The sequence below is a fragment of the Lithobates pipiens genome, unplaced genomic scaffold, assembly GCF_037356315.1.
Source record: "Lithobates pipiens isolate NorthernLeopardFrog02 unplaced genomic scaffold, aLitPip1_a1.2 Scaffold_1, whole genome shotgun sequence".
Taxonomy (NCBI): Eukaryota; Metazoa; Chordata; class Amphibia; order Anura; family Ranidae; genus Lithobates; species Lithobates pipiens.
This window is the reverse complement of record NW_027507685.1, coordinates 233,795,596-233,815,439: the sequence shown is the minus strand read 5'-3', so window position 1 is coordinate 233,815,439 and position 19,844 is coordinate 233,795,596. Positions and strand designations below refer to the sequence as shown.

General features: G+C 43.2%; 1 protein-coding gene across 8 annotated transcripts in view; it reads left to right on the top strand.

Moving 5' to 3' along the window:
* The first annotated feature begins 5,090 nt into the window (after positions 1–5,090).
* COL11A2 (collagen type XI alpha 2 chain) overlaps positions 5,091–19,844 on the top strand; it is a 183,221-nt gene continuing 168,467 nt past the window's right edge. For 3 of the 8 annotated variants that reach the window (XM_077484664.1, XM_077484662.1, XM_077484663.1), the window contains exon 1: positions 5,092–5,348. In XM_077484664.1, the coding sequence (XP_077340790.1) occupies positions 5,240–5,348 (109 nt within the window). In that variant the 5' untranslated portion in view covers positions 5,092–5,239. Of the gene's footprint in view, positions 5,349–19,844 lie in introns of all 8 variants that reach the window. The other 5 variants (XM_077484667.1, XM_077484665.1, XM_077484666.1 and 2 more) reach the window with 3 other exon arrangements.

Below are 19,844 nucleotides of genomic sequence, written 5' to 3'. Positions count from 1 at the left end.
TTGCTAGACATTAATTGTTATAAATATGCGTTTGTGGCCACCAGTGTTAATTTAGTCGACTAAAATGTTTTGGTCGTCTAAATGAATTCTATTTTAGTCTACTAAAATACGACTAAAACTAAAACAATTTAGATGAATAAAATACGACTAAAACTAAAATGGCATTTTAACCAAAAGACTAAAATACGGCTAAAACTAAAATGGCATTTTAGTTAAAAGACTAAAATGACATTTAAATTAGACGTCAAAATTAACACTGCACTACCGCATAGGAATATGTAGGGGGCATCTACTAAGCTGCTGAAAGAAAAATAAAGAAAAAGGCTTTTCTTATTTTTTTTCTTAAAGAGGAGTTCCCCTTAAAAAAAAAGAAAAAAATTTAAAGCCAGCAGCTACAAATACTGCAGCTGCTGACTTTTAATAATCGGACTCTTACCTGTCCCAGGGTCCAGTGATGTGGGGGAACAAAGCTCCTCTCGTTCCCCCCTCCGCTCGGTGGCGCTGGCATTCTAACTGTGGGCACAACTGAAGCCACAGCCGGGCACCCACTGCGCATGAGTGAGCGGCGCTGCGCGCCGTGATTGGCCGCACAGTCATCTGGGACCTGTCACGTGTCCCAGATGACTGAAGGAGGGAGGGGGCAGAGCGGAGCCCTTCCTGCGCCGAGGGGAAGTGATGTCACCAGCCCAGGCACTGAAGGAGGCAGACTACGAGGGACCCCTAGCAACAGGCATTTGGAGGTGAGTTAAAAAAAACAATTTTTCCAAATGTTTTTTTTAATTTATTTTTTTAGGAATTTTAATGAATTTTTTTTTTCTGTGGAACACCACTTTAATGTAAGGCTCCATGCACACTGGAGCTCATAAACTGAAGTTTTTTGGAGTTTGGGAGTTTTTTTAACAGCCCATAAACTCCACTCTATGTTATCCTATGTGTCCATGCACACATGGACTTTTTTAGCTTTTATCAGCAGTGGAGTTTATGAGCTGTTCTCTGAACGCCATAAAATCGCATTCAAAGTGCTGTTTTTCTGACCACAAAAAAAGATAAAAAACGCTAAACGCTGATAAACGCGCATAAACGATCAAAAACGCACGTTTATTAGCGTTCGGCGTTCTATTTTTTCAATGCATTGTGGGAGTTTGGGAATGCATTGTGGGATTTTTGTAGTGTCCTCAATGTATTTTTATTAAAAATGCCCATAAACGCTAACGCTAAAAACGCTGTTAAAAGCACGTTTTTCAACCAGCGTTTTTAGCCAGCAATCTGGCGTCCAGGAAAAGCTTTTTTTGAGCTCCAGCGTGCATGAAGCCTTAATGTTAGTAATATATTCAGGTAATATGTGCAATGGTATTACAGCCAATAGAGTTTACAGTTTTTTGGGGGTTTTATATTTACCAGTTGTACTTTTGCTTGTCAAAAAGCAATATATTTGTTTGTTTATGAAACTTGGCTTTATTTATAAAGATGTTATATATCACAGAATCTGTGTTCAAACCTTAAGCCTTCCACGCCTAAGAAATTTCTGACATTTGTTGCCTACAAGTTAAAATCCGTATTTTTGTGCTAGAAAATTACCCTAGGGAATAAAATGGCGATCGTTGCAATATTTTATGTCACATGGTATTTGCGCAGTGGTCTTTCAAACGCATTTTTGGGGGAAAAACACTTTCATGAATTAAAAAATAAATAAACAGTAAAGTTAATACCATTTTTATGTATACAGGCAGTCCCCGAGTTACGAACATCTGACTTGCGAACGACTCCTATTTACGACCAGGAGGCAGCGTGACGTCTCTGCAGTTCTACGCATTCGCGCCCACTTTTCGATGGCAGGAACATTGGTAAACATCGAAAAACGACATCTGCGCATACGCTGCTACTTGACAGAACATCGGAAAACATCAGAAAACATCGGAAAATTACATCTGCGCATGCGCAGCTGCTTGACAGAAAATCGGTAAACATTGGAAAACTACGTCTCTGCATTCTGCGCATTCGCTTCCGACTTACGTACATATTCAACGTGAGAACAAACCGGCAGTCCCTAACTCGTTCGTAACTCGGGGACTGCCTGTAATGTGAAAGATGATGTAACCCCAAGTAAATAGATACCTAACATGTCATGCTTTTAAATTGCGCACGTTCGTGGAATGGCGACAAACTACGGTATCTAAAAATCTCCATAGGCTTTAAAAAATTTAACGGTTACCAGGTTAGAATTACAGAGGAGGTCTGGTGCTAGAATTATCGCTCTCACTCTGACGATCATGGCGATACCTCACATGTGTGATTTGAACACTGTTTACATTTGCGGGCGCGGCTTGCGTATCCGTTTTATTTGCTATGCGAGCTCGCGGGGACGGGGGCGCTTTAAAATTATAGTTTTTTTTTTCTTATTGATTTTATTTATTTATTTATTTTTACATGTCACTCAAAAAAAATAAAAATCTGATCACTTTTATTGCTGTCACAAGGAATGTAAACATCCCTTGTGACAGTGATAGGTGGTGACAGGTAGTCTTAATGGAGGGATCGGGGGTCTAAAAGACCCCAAATCCCTCCTTTTGCACTTAAAAGTATTCAGATCGCTAAAAACGGCGATTCTGAATACTGTAATTTTTTTAAATCTGCGCCATTGTGCAGCCAAGTAAACCGGAAGTGACGTTGTGACGTCGCTTCTGTGATTTTACATAGGAGACCTGATCGGAGCCGAATCAGGCTTTGTACGGGTCTCAGCCTAGACGGTGGACACGCCGGCTCAGGCCGGTGGGACGGGAGGCCCGGGAAGAGCGGTGAAAGGTGGCGGGTCGCATCCCGCTCCTTTAGGATAAAAGCTGAGCGGCTTTTAGCCGCTTCGTTTGTTATCACTCAAGAGCCGACTGCTGGGTCTAAAAAAACGGTGATGCCTAACCCCTTCAAGCCATGAATGCAAATTTCCTTACAGTTGGCGTAAAGGGGTTAAGGCCCCTTTCACACAGCGGATCCGCTGGATGAACTCCATTAACTCAGCGGGGGGATCTCTCCATTGATCCCCGCTGAGCAGGAGGATGACAGATCCGTCTCCTCTCACTGTGACAGACCTGCCAGAGCGCCGCTCTTCTCTATGGGGAGATCGGATGAAAACGGACAGCCTGTCCATTTTCATCCGATCCCATCCACTGCTATCCATATGTATTGCTATCCATCTGGTTTGTGCAGATCGTGTCGGATCGAATGGCAGGTGGACACATCTCCACTGACATCTGCCTGCCCATAGAAGTCAATGGGTGGTCCGCTCGTATCCGCCTGAAAAATGGACAGGCGGATCCGAGCGGGCCGAGCGTGTGAAAGGAGCCTAACACCATAAATAATAACATATTGTTCGATTTCCACTCCAGGAGTATATAACGAAAGAAATAATGCATTACAATTTACCTAAACTCGTTAGAATTTAGTCGACTAAAATGTGCTGGGGATTTTAGTCGACTAAAATGCGACTAAAACGAAAGCAATTCAGATGACTAAAATACGACAAACTAAAATGCCATTTTAGCCAAAAGACTATAACTAAGACTAAATCCAAATTTGATGTCAAAATGAACACGGGTGGCCACCAAACCGCATGGTACCGTCGTACACCATGTGGATTGGTTGTGGTGCGATTTTAAAAGTCGCGCCCGCCGTACTTTTTGCACCTTCCCATGCATTTGGCAGCCCATTGAAATTAATGAAATGTCAAAAGGGCACTGCGAAGGAATACTCAAAAACGCTCACGTGTGAATACAGTAAGTGCGAACTAGCCCTAAATGAGCCCTATTGCTCGGTACACACGGTCTGACTTTCCGACGGAAAATGTGCAATCGGATTATGTTTTCGGAAATTCCGATCGTGTGTGGGCTCCATCTGACTTTTTCCATCGGAATTTCCGACACACAAAGTTTGAGATCTGGATCTAACATTTTCCGACAACAAAATCCGATCGTTTAAATTCTGATCGTGTGTAGACAATTTCGATGCACAAAGTGGCACGCATGCTCAGAATAAATTACAAAACAAAAGCTATTGGCTACTGGCCTCTTTATAATCCCGTCGTATGTGTTGTACATCACCGCGTTCTGAACGATCGGATTTTCCGTCAACTTTGCGCGACCGTGTGTATGCGAGACAAGTTTGGGCCAAAATCTGTCTGAAAAAATCAGACGGATTTTCTCGTCGGAATTTCCGACCGTGCGTACAGGGCATCAGTGTGAACTTGCCCTAAATGAGCCCTTATGCGTTTTTTATGCTTTTTTTTCAATGTGTTCCAATGGCATTTATGGGGCCAAAATGCACCAAAAGAAGCGCCTGCTCCGTTATTCCCAAGTCGCATGGAAATGTATTGCATAAGTGTGAATGGGTGCCATAAACATTAATAGGATTCCTCTTGCCATGCATTGTCGTGTGGCGGCCACAGCGCAAATAAGCGCAAACAGGGACTAAGCGATTATTAAATAATATTGTATCCTGGAGTGTGAAAATAACTCATTCTGAGTTTAAAGCTCTCAAGGGGAAAAAAAAAGAAAGAAAGCTCTCCCCCTAATTAATAGTAAATATTAGTTTGTGAGTGGCGTGATAAAGACAATTAGGCGTCTTTTCTGTAGAATGTGAATCCTTGTTGTGTCCACAGGAGGAAGAGTGAGGAATTTCACATGTGGGAGGGAGAGGGACGGGGAAAGGTGTGCAGTGCCCAGATGTACGGGGAGAGGCTGGGACAAGGGGAGAGGGACCATGTGGGTGAAGACAGAGGGGAGGGGAGAAGGGGCTGTGACACCGAGCAGTGACAGCTGACACCCAGGGACACAGGGTGATGGAGAATGGGAAGGTAGAGGCAGGTTAGGTGACAGCCAGGAGGGAAGAAGTTGCAGGGAAAAGTTCTGGATCTTGTTAATTAGTGCCATTCGGAAGGAAAGGAATGGAGGTTAGGGGTGAATAGAGGGGAAAGTGGGTGAAAGTGGGTGTGTTCAGTGAAAGGGATCTTAGAGAGGGTCTCACCTCTGGCACCCCCCTTCTCTCTCTCCTCCTCCCCTCCCAGCATTGGGCAGCCCTCCCCTCCCCTCCCCAGGCTGTCTGCACATGGTGTAAGTAGTGAGTTTTCAGCAGTAGCTGCAGCCTGTCCTCTCCTCTCCTGTCCTGTCCTGTCCTGCTCCCTTTTTAGCTCGCTGCTGCTGATCCTGCGGCCCTCCTCCTCTCCCCTCCCTTCCCCTTGTACCTGGGCACCATGCCCCGGCCTCAACGGCAGCCCAGGAGATGCAGGGTCCCCGGGGTGCCCCCTCTCTGCAGCCTGGCGCTGCTCCTCCTCTGGCAGCTGGTGAGGACCCAGGCAGCAGGTAAGACTGGCATGCTTCATGCCATTTCTTGGGGGGCAAACTATACCAGGGAACTTCTTTGGCATTTGGGTTGCATGCAACGAAGAGGTATGCAGGCGTTGATGGCACCTGGAGGGTCTCAGAACTGCGAATTGCCAAGAGTGCCCGGTTGCAACTAGAACTGCTGGTTCTGAGATGGCATTTCATTGGCACTATGGACCTAATTAGTCTGTTATGGACACTCTAAGGTGTCAGTTCTCCCAAATCTGCAGGTTCTGGAATGGGAATCCACTGGTACTGGCATCCAAATAGTCCAATATTGCAACTCCAAGTTGCCACTTCAATGACTGCATCCAAACCTGCAGGTTCTGAGATGACAATCCACTGGCATTGGCACCTAAATAATCCTATACTGGCATTTCAAGGTGTTACTTCGCCAACTGCACCCAAACCTGCAGATTCTGAGATGGCAGTCCATTGGTACTGGCACCTAAATAGTCCAATATTGGCACTCCAAGGTGTTATTTTGCACACTGCACCTAGACCTGCAGGTTCTAAGATGGCAATCCACTGGCATTGGCACCTAAATAGTCCAATATTGGCACTCCAAGGTGTTACTTCGCACACTGCACCTAGACCTGCAGGTTCTAAGATGGCAATCCACTGGCACTGGCACCTAAATAGTCCAATATTGGCACTCCAAGGTGCTACTTCGCACACTGCACCTAGACCTACAGGTTCTAAGATGGCAATCCACTGGCATTGGCACCTAAATAGTCCAATATGGGCACTCCAAGGTGTTACTTCACCAACTGCATCCAAACCTGCAGGTTCTGAGATGGCAATATACTGGTACTATGCATCATGTCCTTTATGGGCTCTCTAAGATTATAGTTCGATGCTTAGCTTTGTAAGGGTTACATTCATAATGCCAACTGCAGTTTATACACATCCTCAAGCAACTCTGGAGCATTTTAGAAGCCAAAAAGGAGCTGTTAAAATAAATCAGAGTTTTTTGAACCATCTAAAAATTACTTTCAGGTACAGGAATCAAATCTATGGATTATACCATCAATAATCACCAGTTGATGAAATTAATTTTGCACAGACATAAAATGCAAGGGGTGCAAATGATAGATAAAAAAAATATTACTATGTGACTATGTGATTGTTTTTACAATGTTAAAAATGTCCTATCTGCAGCATGTCTTAATAGCTGTCATTCACTGTCTTTGCTTAAGCCAACCACTGCCAATCCTACGAATGGACAGATCTGGTTAGAAAGTCCAGTTGTTGACTCTTAGGAGCAACACCCAAAGGAGACAAGTCAAGGAGCCCCAGTACCCTCAGTCTCCTGATGGTCTCACAGGATGCTCTTAGGATATTTAGGGCTCTTGAATTACAGGACGAGCACAAACCACCTGCTGTGGCTTTCTAAGCCCATTCTCCTCGGTTTTTGGTTTTTGGATGCAATCCGGATGGTTTTTGAACTCTGTATATTTAGCTGTGTTTAAATTTAACCATAGAACCACTGACTGTGCAGTTGGCCGGCTTGTATGATCTCCTGGGAGATGCTTGCATATTTTACTGTGTAGCCTTTGATAAATGAACGCTTGTCGTAGTTTATTTGTACATCAATCTTGCTTAAAGTCTTTGAGGGAAGATATCTCAAAAGCCAAAGTTTTGCACTTGTTTAAAGCTAGGGGCTGAGAATAGGAAGGGTTGCCAAGGGATAAGAATCCTCTGCAATCCCTAATAGAGTTTTTACATAACTGTTGCATCTTTCGTGCCATAAATGTAAGTCTTTAGATGATTCTTATGATGTCATCCTGTCCAACTTTTTTTATTAAAATTGAGTTGCAAACTCAAATTTTATTGCGCCAAGTGACTGTAAAATAGCAGTATACAGCTTTATAATGCATGTCTATAGTGCACATATGATTTGATAGAAGATAATGCACCTCTACTTACAGCCAATGCCTCAACCACCACCTGCGTTGGCTTCCTACACAGCAGTGTATTGTGGGAGTTGGGTTAGGTATGCCCTATGTATGTATAGCAGCATGCTTGTGAATAGTGGTGTTTGTACAGGTCCTTGTGTGTGTGGTGTGCAGGGGAAGCAGGCGCACAAGGAGTCCAGGTAGGAGCTACAGTCAGGGGATGTGAGGTATGACTTGCAGTGTGGCCCCCTCACACCACGCTCTCTCATATCTCACAGCAACTGGTGCATGCAAAGGGCATGTCTCCCAGACGTATTATCATGGCATATGCTTCTGAAATTTGGGGGAGGGGGGATCTGACCCTCATTTTCCAAAAAGTGGGTGACAGTGCTGCACCAGATGGGCGTGGGCAAGCTGTTGAGAGGACTTTCTTCCTGAACAATGACTTTAGAATGGGATGCTGACAATTTAGAGCCCTCCTCAATTAAAGGACTACAAATTCCAGCATGCCATGTCAACTGAATGCTTGCAAAGCATGCTGGGACTTATAGTCCAATGTTGGCCATAGGGCCTTTTCTCCCATTATAAGGTTATAGAATGAATTGATTTCTATACTGATTTATTAAAATTGACTAAATTAGAACTTCAGTTTGGAAATCTAAAGTGCGCTTTGATTTTGTTCTTCTTCAGTTCTTGACATTTAATATTTTATTTAAAAAAAGAAAGTCATAACTATCCCAGGAGCTTCCAAGGCAGAAATATTTTGACCAAAAAAAAAAAAAAGCCTGCTTAACTTTTCCCTGACGTCTTCTCCCTGAGCCTAACAATGAGGATATTTTATTGTTTGACTGGCCAGATTGTGCTTTTTTTTGTTCTTTTGGTTTGTTTTTAATGAGCTCAGCACTGGCTGATGGAACAAGAAAAGGTTTTATTGAGAGCTCAGAAAATTCCATGAAGGCAGAATCGAATCGCAACTGCACGAAATCATATAAAAGGTACTGGCTGGCTGGCAAGCAGGCATGTTCTCTATGAGATGGAGACTTTTCGTCTGGCTATGAATTCCGTACCAGTTACAAAATAAAGGGCAAAATCCTACAGAAAGTTACCAAACACATAATAAAATGTCGCAGGCTCACAGCAGAGGTGACAGTGTGTGGGTGGAACAGAGGAAGCTTTGGATCAGAACAAAGGTTCTATTTTTACGGAACAGCTTCCAATCAGTAAAGGAAATCTGTTTGACAACATCAACACTTATGATATTCCAGTTGGAATACAGTAGATTGGGAGAAGAGGTAGCATCGTCCACTCAAGAATTTTCTTTAGCAGCCCAGAACTAATTAACCTTGGTATGAAACCAAGACGAGGCCAAGAACTGTGACTAGAATCTGTTGACAGAAACTTAATGAGAGTAGATCATGAAAGAGTTTCTTGGCACTCGTAATTTGTGGGCGCCTAAATCTGTGTCCTTATATTATTATGACATAGATTTGCTTTGGCACCTTAAACTCTTGCTATGGTAGAATTTTCAATGCTAGTATGGGTGTTATAGTGATGGTGCTACCTATAGCATGACATTTGAATTAATTGGTAGAATATAGGGGTTAGGTTTTAATTTAGAATTAGGATTAGGTTATTAGGTTAAAATAAAGTGTTAGGTTGAGGTTGAGGGTTGCACTGTGTGGTTAGGTTGTGGTTTAATAAATTAGGCTTTAGAGGTAAGGGTAGGGGATAAGTAGAGACAAAGTGTAAGCCCCCCCGTACACACGGTCGGACATTCTGCCAACCAAATCCGTCGGATTTTGTCCGTCGGATTTTGTCCATCGGATTGTGTCCAAAACTGTTGCATACACACGGTCGGACAAAGTTGTCGAAAAATCCGATCTTTCAGAACGTGATGACGTTATTTCGTTATGATGGGACTACGTTCAGGCTAGTAGCCAATAGCTTTGATGTAGGAATTTGATCTGAGAATGCTTGACACTTTGTCCGATCAGAATTCTCTACACATGATCGGAGTATGTCCTATCGTTGGAAAATTTGGTCCGACGGATATTCCGACGGAAACAGTCTGATGCATACCACACACACTCGGATTATCCGACAACACGGTCCGATATGACACATTCCGACGGATTCTCTGACCCTGTGTATGGGGGCTCAGAGTGAGGTTAAGGGTTACGTTCAGGGGTTAAGTTGTAGTTGGATAAGTTAAAGTTTAGGGGTTGGGGTTAGGTTGTAGTTGGATAAGCTAGGGTTTAGGGCTAGGGGTAAAGTTTAGGTTGAGGTGTCACAATGAGGTTATGGATTACGTTGAGGAGTTAGGTTATGTGTAGATAAGTTAGAAATAAGGGATAGGTTGAGAAAAAGTGTCATGATGAGGTTAGGGGTTACCTTGAGGAGTTGTGGTTAGATAAGTTAAGGTTTAGAGCTAGGGGTAGGAGTTAGGCTGAGATAAAGTGAGATTAAGTGTCAGAACGAGGTTGAAGGTTACGTTTAGAGGTGAGGTTATAGTGGGATAAGCTAGGGTTTGGCGTTAGGGATAAGGATTCGTTTGAGATACAGTGTCATGATGAGGTGAAGGGTTATGTTGGGGAGTTAGGTTGTAGTTAGATAAGTTAAGGTTTAGAGCTAGGGGTAGGAGTTAGGCTGATGTAAAGTGTCAGAATGAGGTTGAAGTTTATGCTGAGAGGTTAGGTTATAGTTGGATAAGCTAGGTTTTAGAGTTAGAGATAAGGGTTAGGTTGAAATAAAGTGTCAGGATGAGGTTAAGGTTTACATTAGGGAGTTAGGTTGTGGTTGGATAAGTTAAGGTTTGGAACTAGGGTAGGAGTTAGGTTGAGATAAAGGATAAGGTTGAGGTTTACCTTAAGGGGTTCAAAAGGTTAAGGTGTCAAGCCAGGGTTAGGTTGCAATAAGGTGTTAGGATGGGGTTAAGTGTTAAATTGTGGGGTTAGGTTATGATTGGATAACCTAGTATTTTGCGTTAGAGATAAAGGTTAGGTTGAGATAAAGTGTCAGAATGAGGTTAAGGATTACCTTAAGGAGTTAGGTTAGATAAGTTAAGGTTTAGAGCTAGGTGTATGAGTTAGGTTGAGATAAAGGATGAAGTTGAAGGTTATCTTGAGGGGTAAAGAGGTTAAGGTGTTGAGCCAGGGTTCAGTGTAAGCATGAAATAAAGCGTTAGGATGGTGTTTAGGGTTACATTGAGGGGGTAAATTGTGGTTGAATAAGTTAAGGTTCAGAGTTAGGAATTAGGAGTTAGGTTGTGGTCAAGAAGAAGTCACTCAATATTGGGCCGCAATATTACAAAATTTTCAATGCCAAATACGTATGGGTGATTAGTATGTACTCACATACATTTTTCTGTTGCTGAAAACTCATCCACAGAAAGAAGTGCCAATGCTTCTGTGCCAAAAGCAACCATGCCAATTTTCAGAAGCTGCAAACTACATAATGTGATGGAAAGGGGTTAGTCTAGGACAGAGACAGTATGGCGTGACTTATAGTGGCTTGAACACCAGTAATGAGTCCAGGAAATTTCAAAATATGTTGCAGCTGGGGTCTTTTCAAGTCTACAGACGGAACCTCATCAAGAAAGTTTTAGGTGACTTTTGAACCCCCCCCCCCCCCTCACAAGTCAACTTTTCTATTGAATTGTGAGGGGAAAACCTCTAGTAAGGCTCCAGTGTCAGAATGTTTTTGTTCCCTCTGTCCCTTGGTGTGTTCTCAATGTTCAATCAATGCTCTACTGTCCTCATTTCCCTACCTGTTCAGTGGGTGCCAGCGGAGGAGGAGGAGGCCTGCCGCATAGTTTGGAAGAGGTGTCAGTTGTTACAGTGAAGGGCAGTGGAGGGGGTGATAGGAGTGCAGTATGAAAGCAGAGCCTGTTTAAGTGAGTAGGGACTCTAGTTGTCCTTATTTCAAGGAAGAGGACGATGTGTCAATCACTCCACTGTGGGGAAAGTGCCTTCTCCAGTGCAGACCACACTTGTCTCACAATATGAGTACTATATAGTATAAGAAAGACAGAAGTGTAAACACAATTAATACATACGGTGTCGTAGTTTGTTTGTTTTACTAACCCATAAGCCTATCTAGAATGGAAGGGAGTGTAGAGCAATGCAATGTGAAGACTAATAACTTTCAGACTGAGATAAATCATATAAATGAGCCTCAACTAGAATATTAATCCTTTTAACGGTCAGTTTGCTGTGATTCATGGTCCAGTTTGTTAGTATGGGTGCATGGGATGTTATTTACTAAAACTGCATGGTGTAAAATCTGGTGCAGCTCTGGATAGAAACCAATCAGCTTCCAAGTTTTATTGTCAAAGCTTAATTGAACAAGCTAAAGCTCAAAGCTGATTGGCTACCATGCGCAACTGCACCAGATTCTGAGTGCACCAGTTTTAGTAAATCTCCCCCACTGTGTTTTTCTCTAGTACATCAATGTCATCATCCTTGTATGGATGTTGGAGTTTGAGTGCATGAAGTTGTCTACAATGAAAACGTATAAAACTGCCTAAAGATTTCCTGCAGTGAATAAATTTAAGTCCTCACTCCTGTAATCCTGTTGCTTATTGTTAGAACTGCACCATTGGTACCAAGTTCCAGCACTGTATGTTGTGGTGTTGAATGAATGTGGCCTTACGTAATAAAAATGGACAATTCCGATTCAAATAATCCATATCAACCAATCAGAAGCCATTATTTAGTGGTCTGATGTTAGCAATGGACAATTCTGTTGGATTGCACTCGGGGATTGGCACTATTTTTATTTGATGAGACTGTATTGGCATCTGTACAGTTTTATAACCATCAGGTCCTTGCAATACAAGACAGACTATACTCCATTCTCCAGCAGCACATTTCTCCTACCTCCACTCCGTTCCATTGCTGTAGCCTCCAAAGGCCTCTATGTCATTCAATACTTCCGGCAGTGTCCCCTGCCACGTGCTAATTCCTCTGACCCCAACGTCACTGTTGTGTCCTGTAGTGTTGAAGGGCTCAGAGGAAGAAACGGCTGGTGGGTAAAAACACTACTGTCCACACAAAACAGTGATAAAAATTGTTGATGGCATTGGCCTTCACTGCTGGAGAATTGAAAAATCTATTAACCCCCATACACACTATCAAATTTTCTGCTCATTTTTTTTCCTTCAGATTTACCAAAACCATATAATATGAGGTCAAACATTAGGAGTTTCAAAGTATATGCAATCAGGCGGGCCGTTGCTCTACATGGTTTTGGTAGATCTGAAGACAAAAATCAGCAGAAAATCTGATGATGTGTATGGGGCTTTAGACTTATTCCAAGTTGCCCCGGGCACTTTAATTAATGGGGCTACACCCATTACTGCTTGTAGTGTTTGTAGTGGAATCCTATCACATGGGTACATTCCTAATACTTGGATGTACAAGAACATAGAACTTTGGTAGGTAAAATGTAAGAACATTTTTACAAGAATATAGTCCCAATATAGATCCGGAAATGATATTTTAAGCGGTTGGGGTGCCTACAAGCTAATATCAAGGGAGGTGTCTCCAAAAATATATCTATACAGACAGTAAGAACAGTCGGCAAGGAATTTGAATCTATGGTAATGGTGGTGTAGTGGTATGGATAAACAATAGGGGTTATCCACACCTAAAATGCACAATGGCCTAGTGGTGTACGGGTCTTCCTTGTAACACTGTGCTCCTTGGTTTGAATCCCAACTGGGACACTGTCTGCATGAAGTTTGCATATTCTCCTTGTGCTTGTGTGGGCTTCCTCTGGGAACACTGGTTTCCTCCCACTGGCCAAAGCCATACTGTTAGAGGAATTGGCACCTGCCTATATTGGCCCTAGTATGCATTTAAAACAGGTGCTTTGGATTGTAAGCTCCTCAAGGGACTGAAAGAAATGTACAATATATAAAGCATACCTCCCAACTTTTTGAAATGGGAACGATGTACGAAAGGTATGTAGGCATAGGACACACCCCCCTGCCACACCCCCTTAAAGGAGAATTATACAAAAAAATGCAACAATTTAGAAAGTGGATGTAAGGTTTAGCACTGGGAAACACTATATGAAAGATATATAGTTTATTTTATATAGAACTATATAGATCAGAACAAAATGAGGGCAAATGAGGAGGAAAGATGGACAGAGGGACTTTCTTCCAAAGCAGTCCCTCAAATCAGGGGCAGTTAGGAGCTATGCATAAAGTGCTGAGTAAATTGTTGGCACTATATAAACACCTGTAATAAATAATCAGAATAATACTCCATATTGAGAACTGGGACAAAACTAATCACACTGCATCTGACATAAGAATTTTGGTACAAATATTTTACTCATTTGCCCATTATTGGGAAAAGTCTCAGCTATCGCCAGCCCTGGCCCAAAACCAATCAATTTGCGTGCATGATGCATTCCAATCTGGAGGATCCGTAAGAACATAGAGGGAGGGGCAAGTTAATGGAATCATGGGAGGAGTTATTGGAAGGGAATCAGAATAGGAGGGGAAAATATACAGTGATGTAGTTCAAACTTGTCGCTGTTCCAGGTAAAAATTCCTGGACCAAATAGACTCCACCCCTGAGCTTCCCGAAACCCAATCTGCAGAGTCAGGATGTAGCTGTGTCAACTGAACATATAATCCCCACCCACGTGGCCAGTGGAGGTTAGGACAGGTCTGAGAAAATCAGGTTTGTTGGCAGGATATTTATTCAATATTCATGCCACCCTGGAAAAATATGAATAGTACCGGCTTCACCTGCCTCTTTCACCATCCACATAACCACAATTATTAGTGTAATGAAGAAATGAGCACTCTGCTTTACACATTGAGCTGCAGAGATTCTTGTGATTCCTGCCTGTGGTTAACTCAGCACAATTGTTCTTAGTTTTGCATCTGGATTTACACGTTCATGACATGACCTTGACATGGACTAAATCCATCTTTTACCCACAAAGCTTGTAAATTACATGAACTTAAAGAAGATGTAAACCATGAAGGGCTCATTCACAGGGGCGGCAGTCTGTGTCCGTGTGAAATGTGAAACACTGTAATATTTTTTTAGAGGCGATTAAGAGTCGGTTTTCAGGAGGTGATACTGCCACTTGCTGCGCACCTGTTTTTGATCCCCAGGAGATTTTTGCTGTGACAGCCAAACTCTATGAGGAGTAAAAGGTACAATGTATTTTTCTGGAGGATCTCCAATAAAAAAAAGTCAAACAAATAAAGAAGAAATAAAAGAAAAATGGTTGGCTCAGGACTTGATCTAGGTTAGTGGTCTCCAAACTGTGGCCTATGGGCCGAATGCAGGCCTTTGCTTGCCTTTTTCCAGCCCTTGGGCTACTTTTCCTTCCATCGATACAACACACTATTCCTCCCACTAACACCAATCATGGGGTACTATTCCCCCCACTGACACCAATGATGAGGCGCTATTCCTTCCACTAACACCAATCATGTGGTACTATTCCCCCCACTGACACCAATGATGGGGCGCTATTCCTCCCACTAACACCAATCATGGAGTACTATTCCTCCCACTGACACCAACAATGTGTCACTATTCCTTCCACTAACACCAATGATGGGGGCACCTTTCCTCCCACTAACACCAAAGATGGGGCCCTCTTCTCCATACTGACACCAATATAGGGCACTCTTCCTCCCACTGACACCAGCAATGGGACACTATTCCTCCTCCTAATAACAAAGATGCATTGTTTACTCTCATTGATGCCAGAACAATTTCTACTCCAAGTGGCAAAAGATTGGTCCCCCTAAAGTCTGGAGGACAGTAAACTGGCCATTTGTTTAGAAAGGTTGGAGGTCCTTGATCTAGGTTAATGTTAGTGTCAGAGCTGTCATAAGGTTCTATATTTAATGTTAGCATCAATGCAGTGCAGTGGGGGCTGCTCCATTAGGGACGCAGGGCGCCGCCCCCCTAATCCATGCGCCTGGCCCTTATTCTACATGCAGGGTGCCCGACCTAAGGATTCAATGGGATTTTTTTTCTTTTTTGAAGCATGTGATTAGAGTCTGAGGCTCTAATTGGCTTAAAAAAAGGTGAGCTCGGGGAACAGAGTACTGCACACTGAGCCTACCCAGTTGTGTGACACTAGCAAATTAATATTCGCTAATGTCTTCCTGCTTCTCCTCCCAACCAATCAGAAAGCCGGTCTTGAGACCCAATTGGCCAGGGATTCTTAGGACTCCCAACCAATCAGGTCTCAGGAACCATTTCCTGTTTGGCCGGGAGGAGAACTAACGGCACAGCTCTTCCCTCGGCAAGGGGCAGCTTCCAGGAGTTCTACCCTGGATCTAGCACCACCTCCTAAGGTAGGGACATGGATGGCCACCTTCCCATCCTTCCCATCCGGGGGCAGGGAGGGGGGTACTACTGTGAGTGAGGGGGCCAGGGGCAGCTTCCAGGAGCCCGCACCACCTCCAATCAAGGCCCACCATCCTATCGCAGCCTTCTCGTCTGTCTCCTGCACAGGAGGGGGGATACAGGGTTTCTGCGTGTGAGGGGGCAGGTTTGTTTGCCGCTCCCCCAAAATATTGGATACCAGCTGTCACTGGTGCAGTGTGAGAATGGAAGGAAGGAAGAATGGAGGGGAAAAAAAAAGAATGAACATCCACGCCACTGTTTCTGGGCTCTACTATGGGTTCAAACAAGAAATAATGCACACAGATGGTATCCCCATGCACGTCAATTTGGTAATAAAATAACAGGAATGGTTAGTAGTTGGAAGGATACACACATTTTTACTAATACCAAAGTGCCAAAGTTGTAAAACTGGTTCAGTTACCTTCATCAATAAGGGATTACTTTTATATTTTCTTTTTGTCTATTTTTATCCTTTTTCGCTTTCCAGTTCTGCTAAACTCCTATAGCCATTTGCATCTATTCCTATCTACATACTTTAGCCTTGGCTGCGTGGCATTTTTGAGGGTGGACCTACTAATGGTGACAACAGTGGACCATGCCTGCGTAATGTGTTTTGAAACAGCCTCATATAGTCTCCATTGGAGGCCTGTGTGACAGGGTGACAACACAGAAGAGTAATTGGGAGACAAGGACAGGGCGTTGTCCCCTAGTAACAGGAAGTGCCTAAAAAGGACCTTCATAGTAGACTCCCCAGGTTTCATTTAAAACAAAAACTGCAGACTGAAATAATATTAAAAATTACATTTGAAATGACATCACCATTTTAAATTTATATGAGATTTTACAGTTTCAGTTTACATCTACTTTAAAAATGAAATGGTTGGGTGTGCACTTTTATTGGTTTATATATAATTTAATTTTAACTAATTTTCTGACCAATGACAGGAGCAGAAAAGCCAAGTGCGCCTAATGGAGGAGATGGAGGTTAGGACGTCACTTATGGACATCTGGCTGTGGTTATAGAGATATAAAGGAGGATTACAGGGAAAGATATATGGAATAATATGTAGTAATAGCCTGTAGAGAGCTGTAGGAGGCATCATTTATAGGTGATATATAGGCTATAGCATTAGTGGAAACAGGGCGTAAGATTAATTTATAGGCCTGTGCAATAAAAATTGAAGGGGAAAGGTTATATGGAGTATTACTTAGCGCTGGAGTATGATGTCATATACTGAATTTGGAAGCACAGTCGGAATTATATATATCATACCAAGTAGCATTAATAAGGGGGATTACATGGCACATTTGGGGGCATTGTGTACTGGGCAGAGTGATGGTATTATGGAGAGGAGCTGGGGTACTGGGAAGCCTTAGACATTCCTCATATTAATCTTTATACAATAATAATTTGGGGCTGTCGGAGCACATGATGTCTGTGTTTTCATTTCATTTTCATGACAGATTGTTTGTAACCGGAGAGATGTCTCTGCTCTTTGAATTAATGACGAGAGGGATCTGCAATGTGAAACGTCACAGAGGAAATGGTTGTGGGTGTGAGTCGGGCTGAGAGCGCTCCTTTCATATACAGCATAATGCCCAGATTATACTCTGTGTGTTGGCTCTCCTACAGAAATAGCAGCTTGGGATGTAACATAAGACGTCCGTCCATCACTTTCCTAGCGCTAACACTCCCTGGAATGGGTCTCAAAAAGCATCTGCACCTCCTAGGTCTCATTTCTCTTTTTCTTCTGTCATTAGTTCTGTGTCTCTTTCTGCCCCTCTGACTCCATCTGACCCTCCACTCCTTCTCTCTTACCTTTCCTCTCATCTCCTCCATTATCCTCTCCTTATCCCCATCTCTTATTCTACTCTCCCTTTTCTCTGTTATCTCCTTCTTCTCCTGTTCTCCTTTTCTCTTTCACTCTCCTCCTCTTTTTCTATCCTCTCCTTCTCTGCTTCCCTCTGCTCTTCTTTTTTCTCCTCTTCTCCCCTGTTCTTCTCTCTTCTCCTCTTCTTCTACCCTCCTCTCTTCTTCTCTCCTCTCCTCTTCTCACTTATCCTCTTCTTCTCCTTTCCTTGCCTCCTCTGTTCTTTTCTCTTCCACTCTACTCCTCACCTTTCCTCTCTTCTCATTCTCACTTTAATCCCCTTTTCTTCTATCCTCTCCTCTCTTTTCCACAGCTCCCCCTTCTCTCCTTTCCTCTGCTCTCCTCTTATCTCATTTTCTCTGCTCTTCTCTCCTCTCCTCCCCTCTTTGTCTCTCTTGCCCTCTTCTTCTGCCTCCCTCTTTTCACTCTTTGCTTCTCTTCTCTCTTATCCTCTTCTTTGCCTTTCCTCTCCTCTCCTTCTCTGATTTTTTCTTCCACTCTCCTCCTCTCCTCTCCTTCTCTCTTATCACCTTTCCTTCCCTCTTCTTCTACCCTCTCCTTCTCTTCTTTCCTCTGCTCTCCTCTTCTCTCCTTTCCATTCATATTCTCTCCTCTTCTCCCCTTTTTTCTCCTCTTCTCTTCTTCTCCCTTCTCCTTTTCTCTCCTTTCCTGTGCTCTGCTCTTCTCCACTTTCCTTTTCTCCCCTCTCCTGTTTTTGCTTTGTTTTTTTCTTCTCTTCATAAGCTGCTCTCAATTTCTCACTCTTTCTACCCCTCTTTTCCTCTCTCTCTCTTTCTTTCTCCCCCTTTCTTCCTCTCTCTCTCTCTCTCTCTCTCTCTCGCTCTCTCTTTTGCTCTTCTCTCCCATTTCTTTTTTTGCTCCAGCTCCCCTCATTCTCTCTCTTTTTCCATCTCGCTGTCACTTTATCTTTCTGTTGCTCCCTTCCCCTTCTCTTCCATCTCTTGTTTCATCCCTATCCCTGTCTTTCTCTTTCTGGTGCTCTTTTCCCTCTGTGCACTTTCTTCCCCTTCTTTTTCCCACTCATCCCTTATTTTCTCTCTCTGACTGCCTTACATTCTGTCAATCATCCTTACTTTCTCTCTATTTACCTTTCTCACTTCCTTTCTCTCTCTTTCTATTTTCCCATTCTATTCAGTTCTCTTTCTCTTCCCCTTTCCCTCTCTCTATCTCTTCTCTTAGTTTATTTCTTTTTTTTATCTACCTCTCTCTGTCCCCCTTCTTTCTCTCATGGTTCCATATATCCCCTTTTTGTTTCACTCCCCTTCTTTCCTTTTTTACCAAGTGGTCTCCTCTACTCAGGGCTGGGTCGGAGGGTAGGCAGGAAGAGGTAGCAAAAAGGGCAGAACCTGCAACCTCCGCTGCTGCTCAGTTCATGGTAGTGGGGGTGGGTTGTAGAGAACTTTGACCTTTTTGTCTTGGGTGCTAAAGGACCTTGTGCCGGCATAGCTTCTGCTTGACTGTTGCTTGTTCTCATTCTTTCTATGCCATCTATTCTTTCTCTATTTCACTTCTTCAATATTCTTCCATGGCTTCACTTATGTTTCAATAATTTTACAAGCATGAAGGGACCATAAAAACCTTAAAAGAGAATAAAAAATAACACAAATACATACCGTACTCACCTAGATGGCTGCAGCATCAGCTATCAAAGACCACTGATTGCTCAGTTCTCATGGTGGTGACTGTCAGTCATTGCTGTATGCTCTGCCCCTCCAATGCTCACTGGACTGCTAGGCTGTAGAGGGGGCGACAGTGGCTGGCTTAGGCTCTCAGTGGTGCGCTGAGTGGCTGAGCCAGATGCCGGTCAGACATCTAGGCAGATCCCAACATTATTGTGACTTTAGCTTGCTGTCTGCTGAAACCGGGTTGCAGAAGTGGAGAACGAAGTGACCCACAGGAGAAGAATGGCCAAAAGAGCACACAACTTCATATTGGTTTTTCAACTTTATGGGCATCCTCATTGTCAATGAAGGAGTTGCTTAAGGTGGACCTTGACTTTTGCCATGAAAGTCAAGATTTTCACATCAGGGCACCCACTTTTTTTTTATCCTTATTGCTTATCAACACTGTTAATCTCCTCTAACCTCTTTGCAGCCTGTTATAATGCAGTCCATTGATGGGTAAATGCCATTAATCAGGGCATGGTTCCTGATTTTAACAACAGTATACAATGCCTATATTATGAGTATTGTAAAGACAACTGGTGATTTTTATCCGAACTAGTATTATGCCTCATTCACAGCGGCCCCATATGAGGGCTGAGTTTTCCCGCACAGGGAGGTGTAGGTGCTC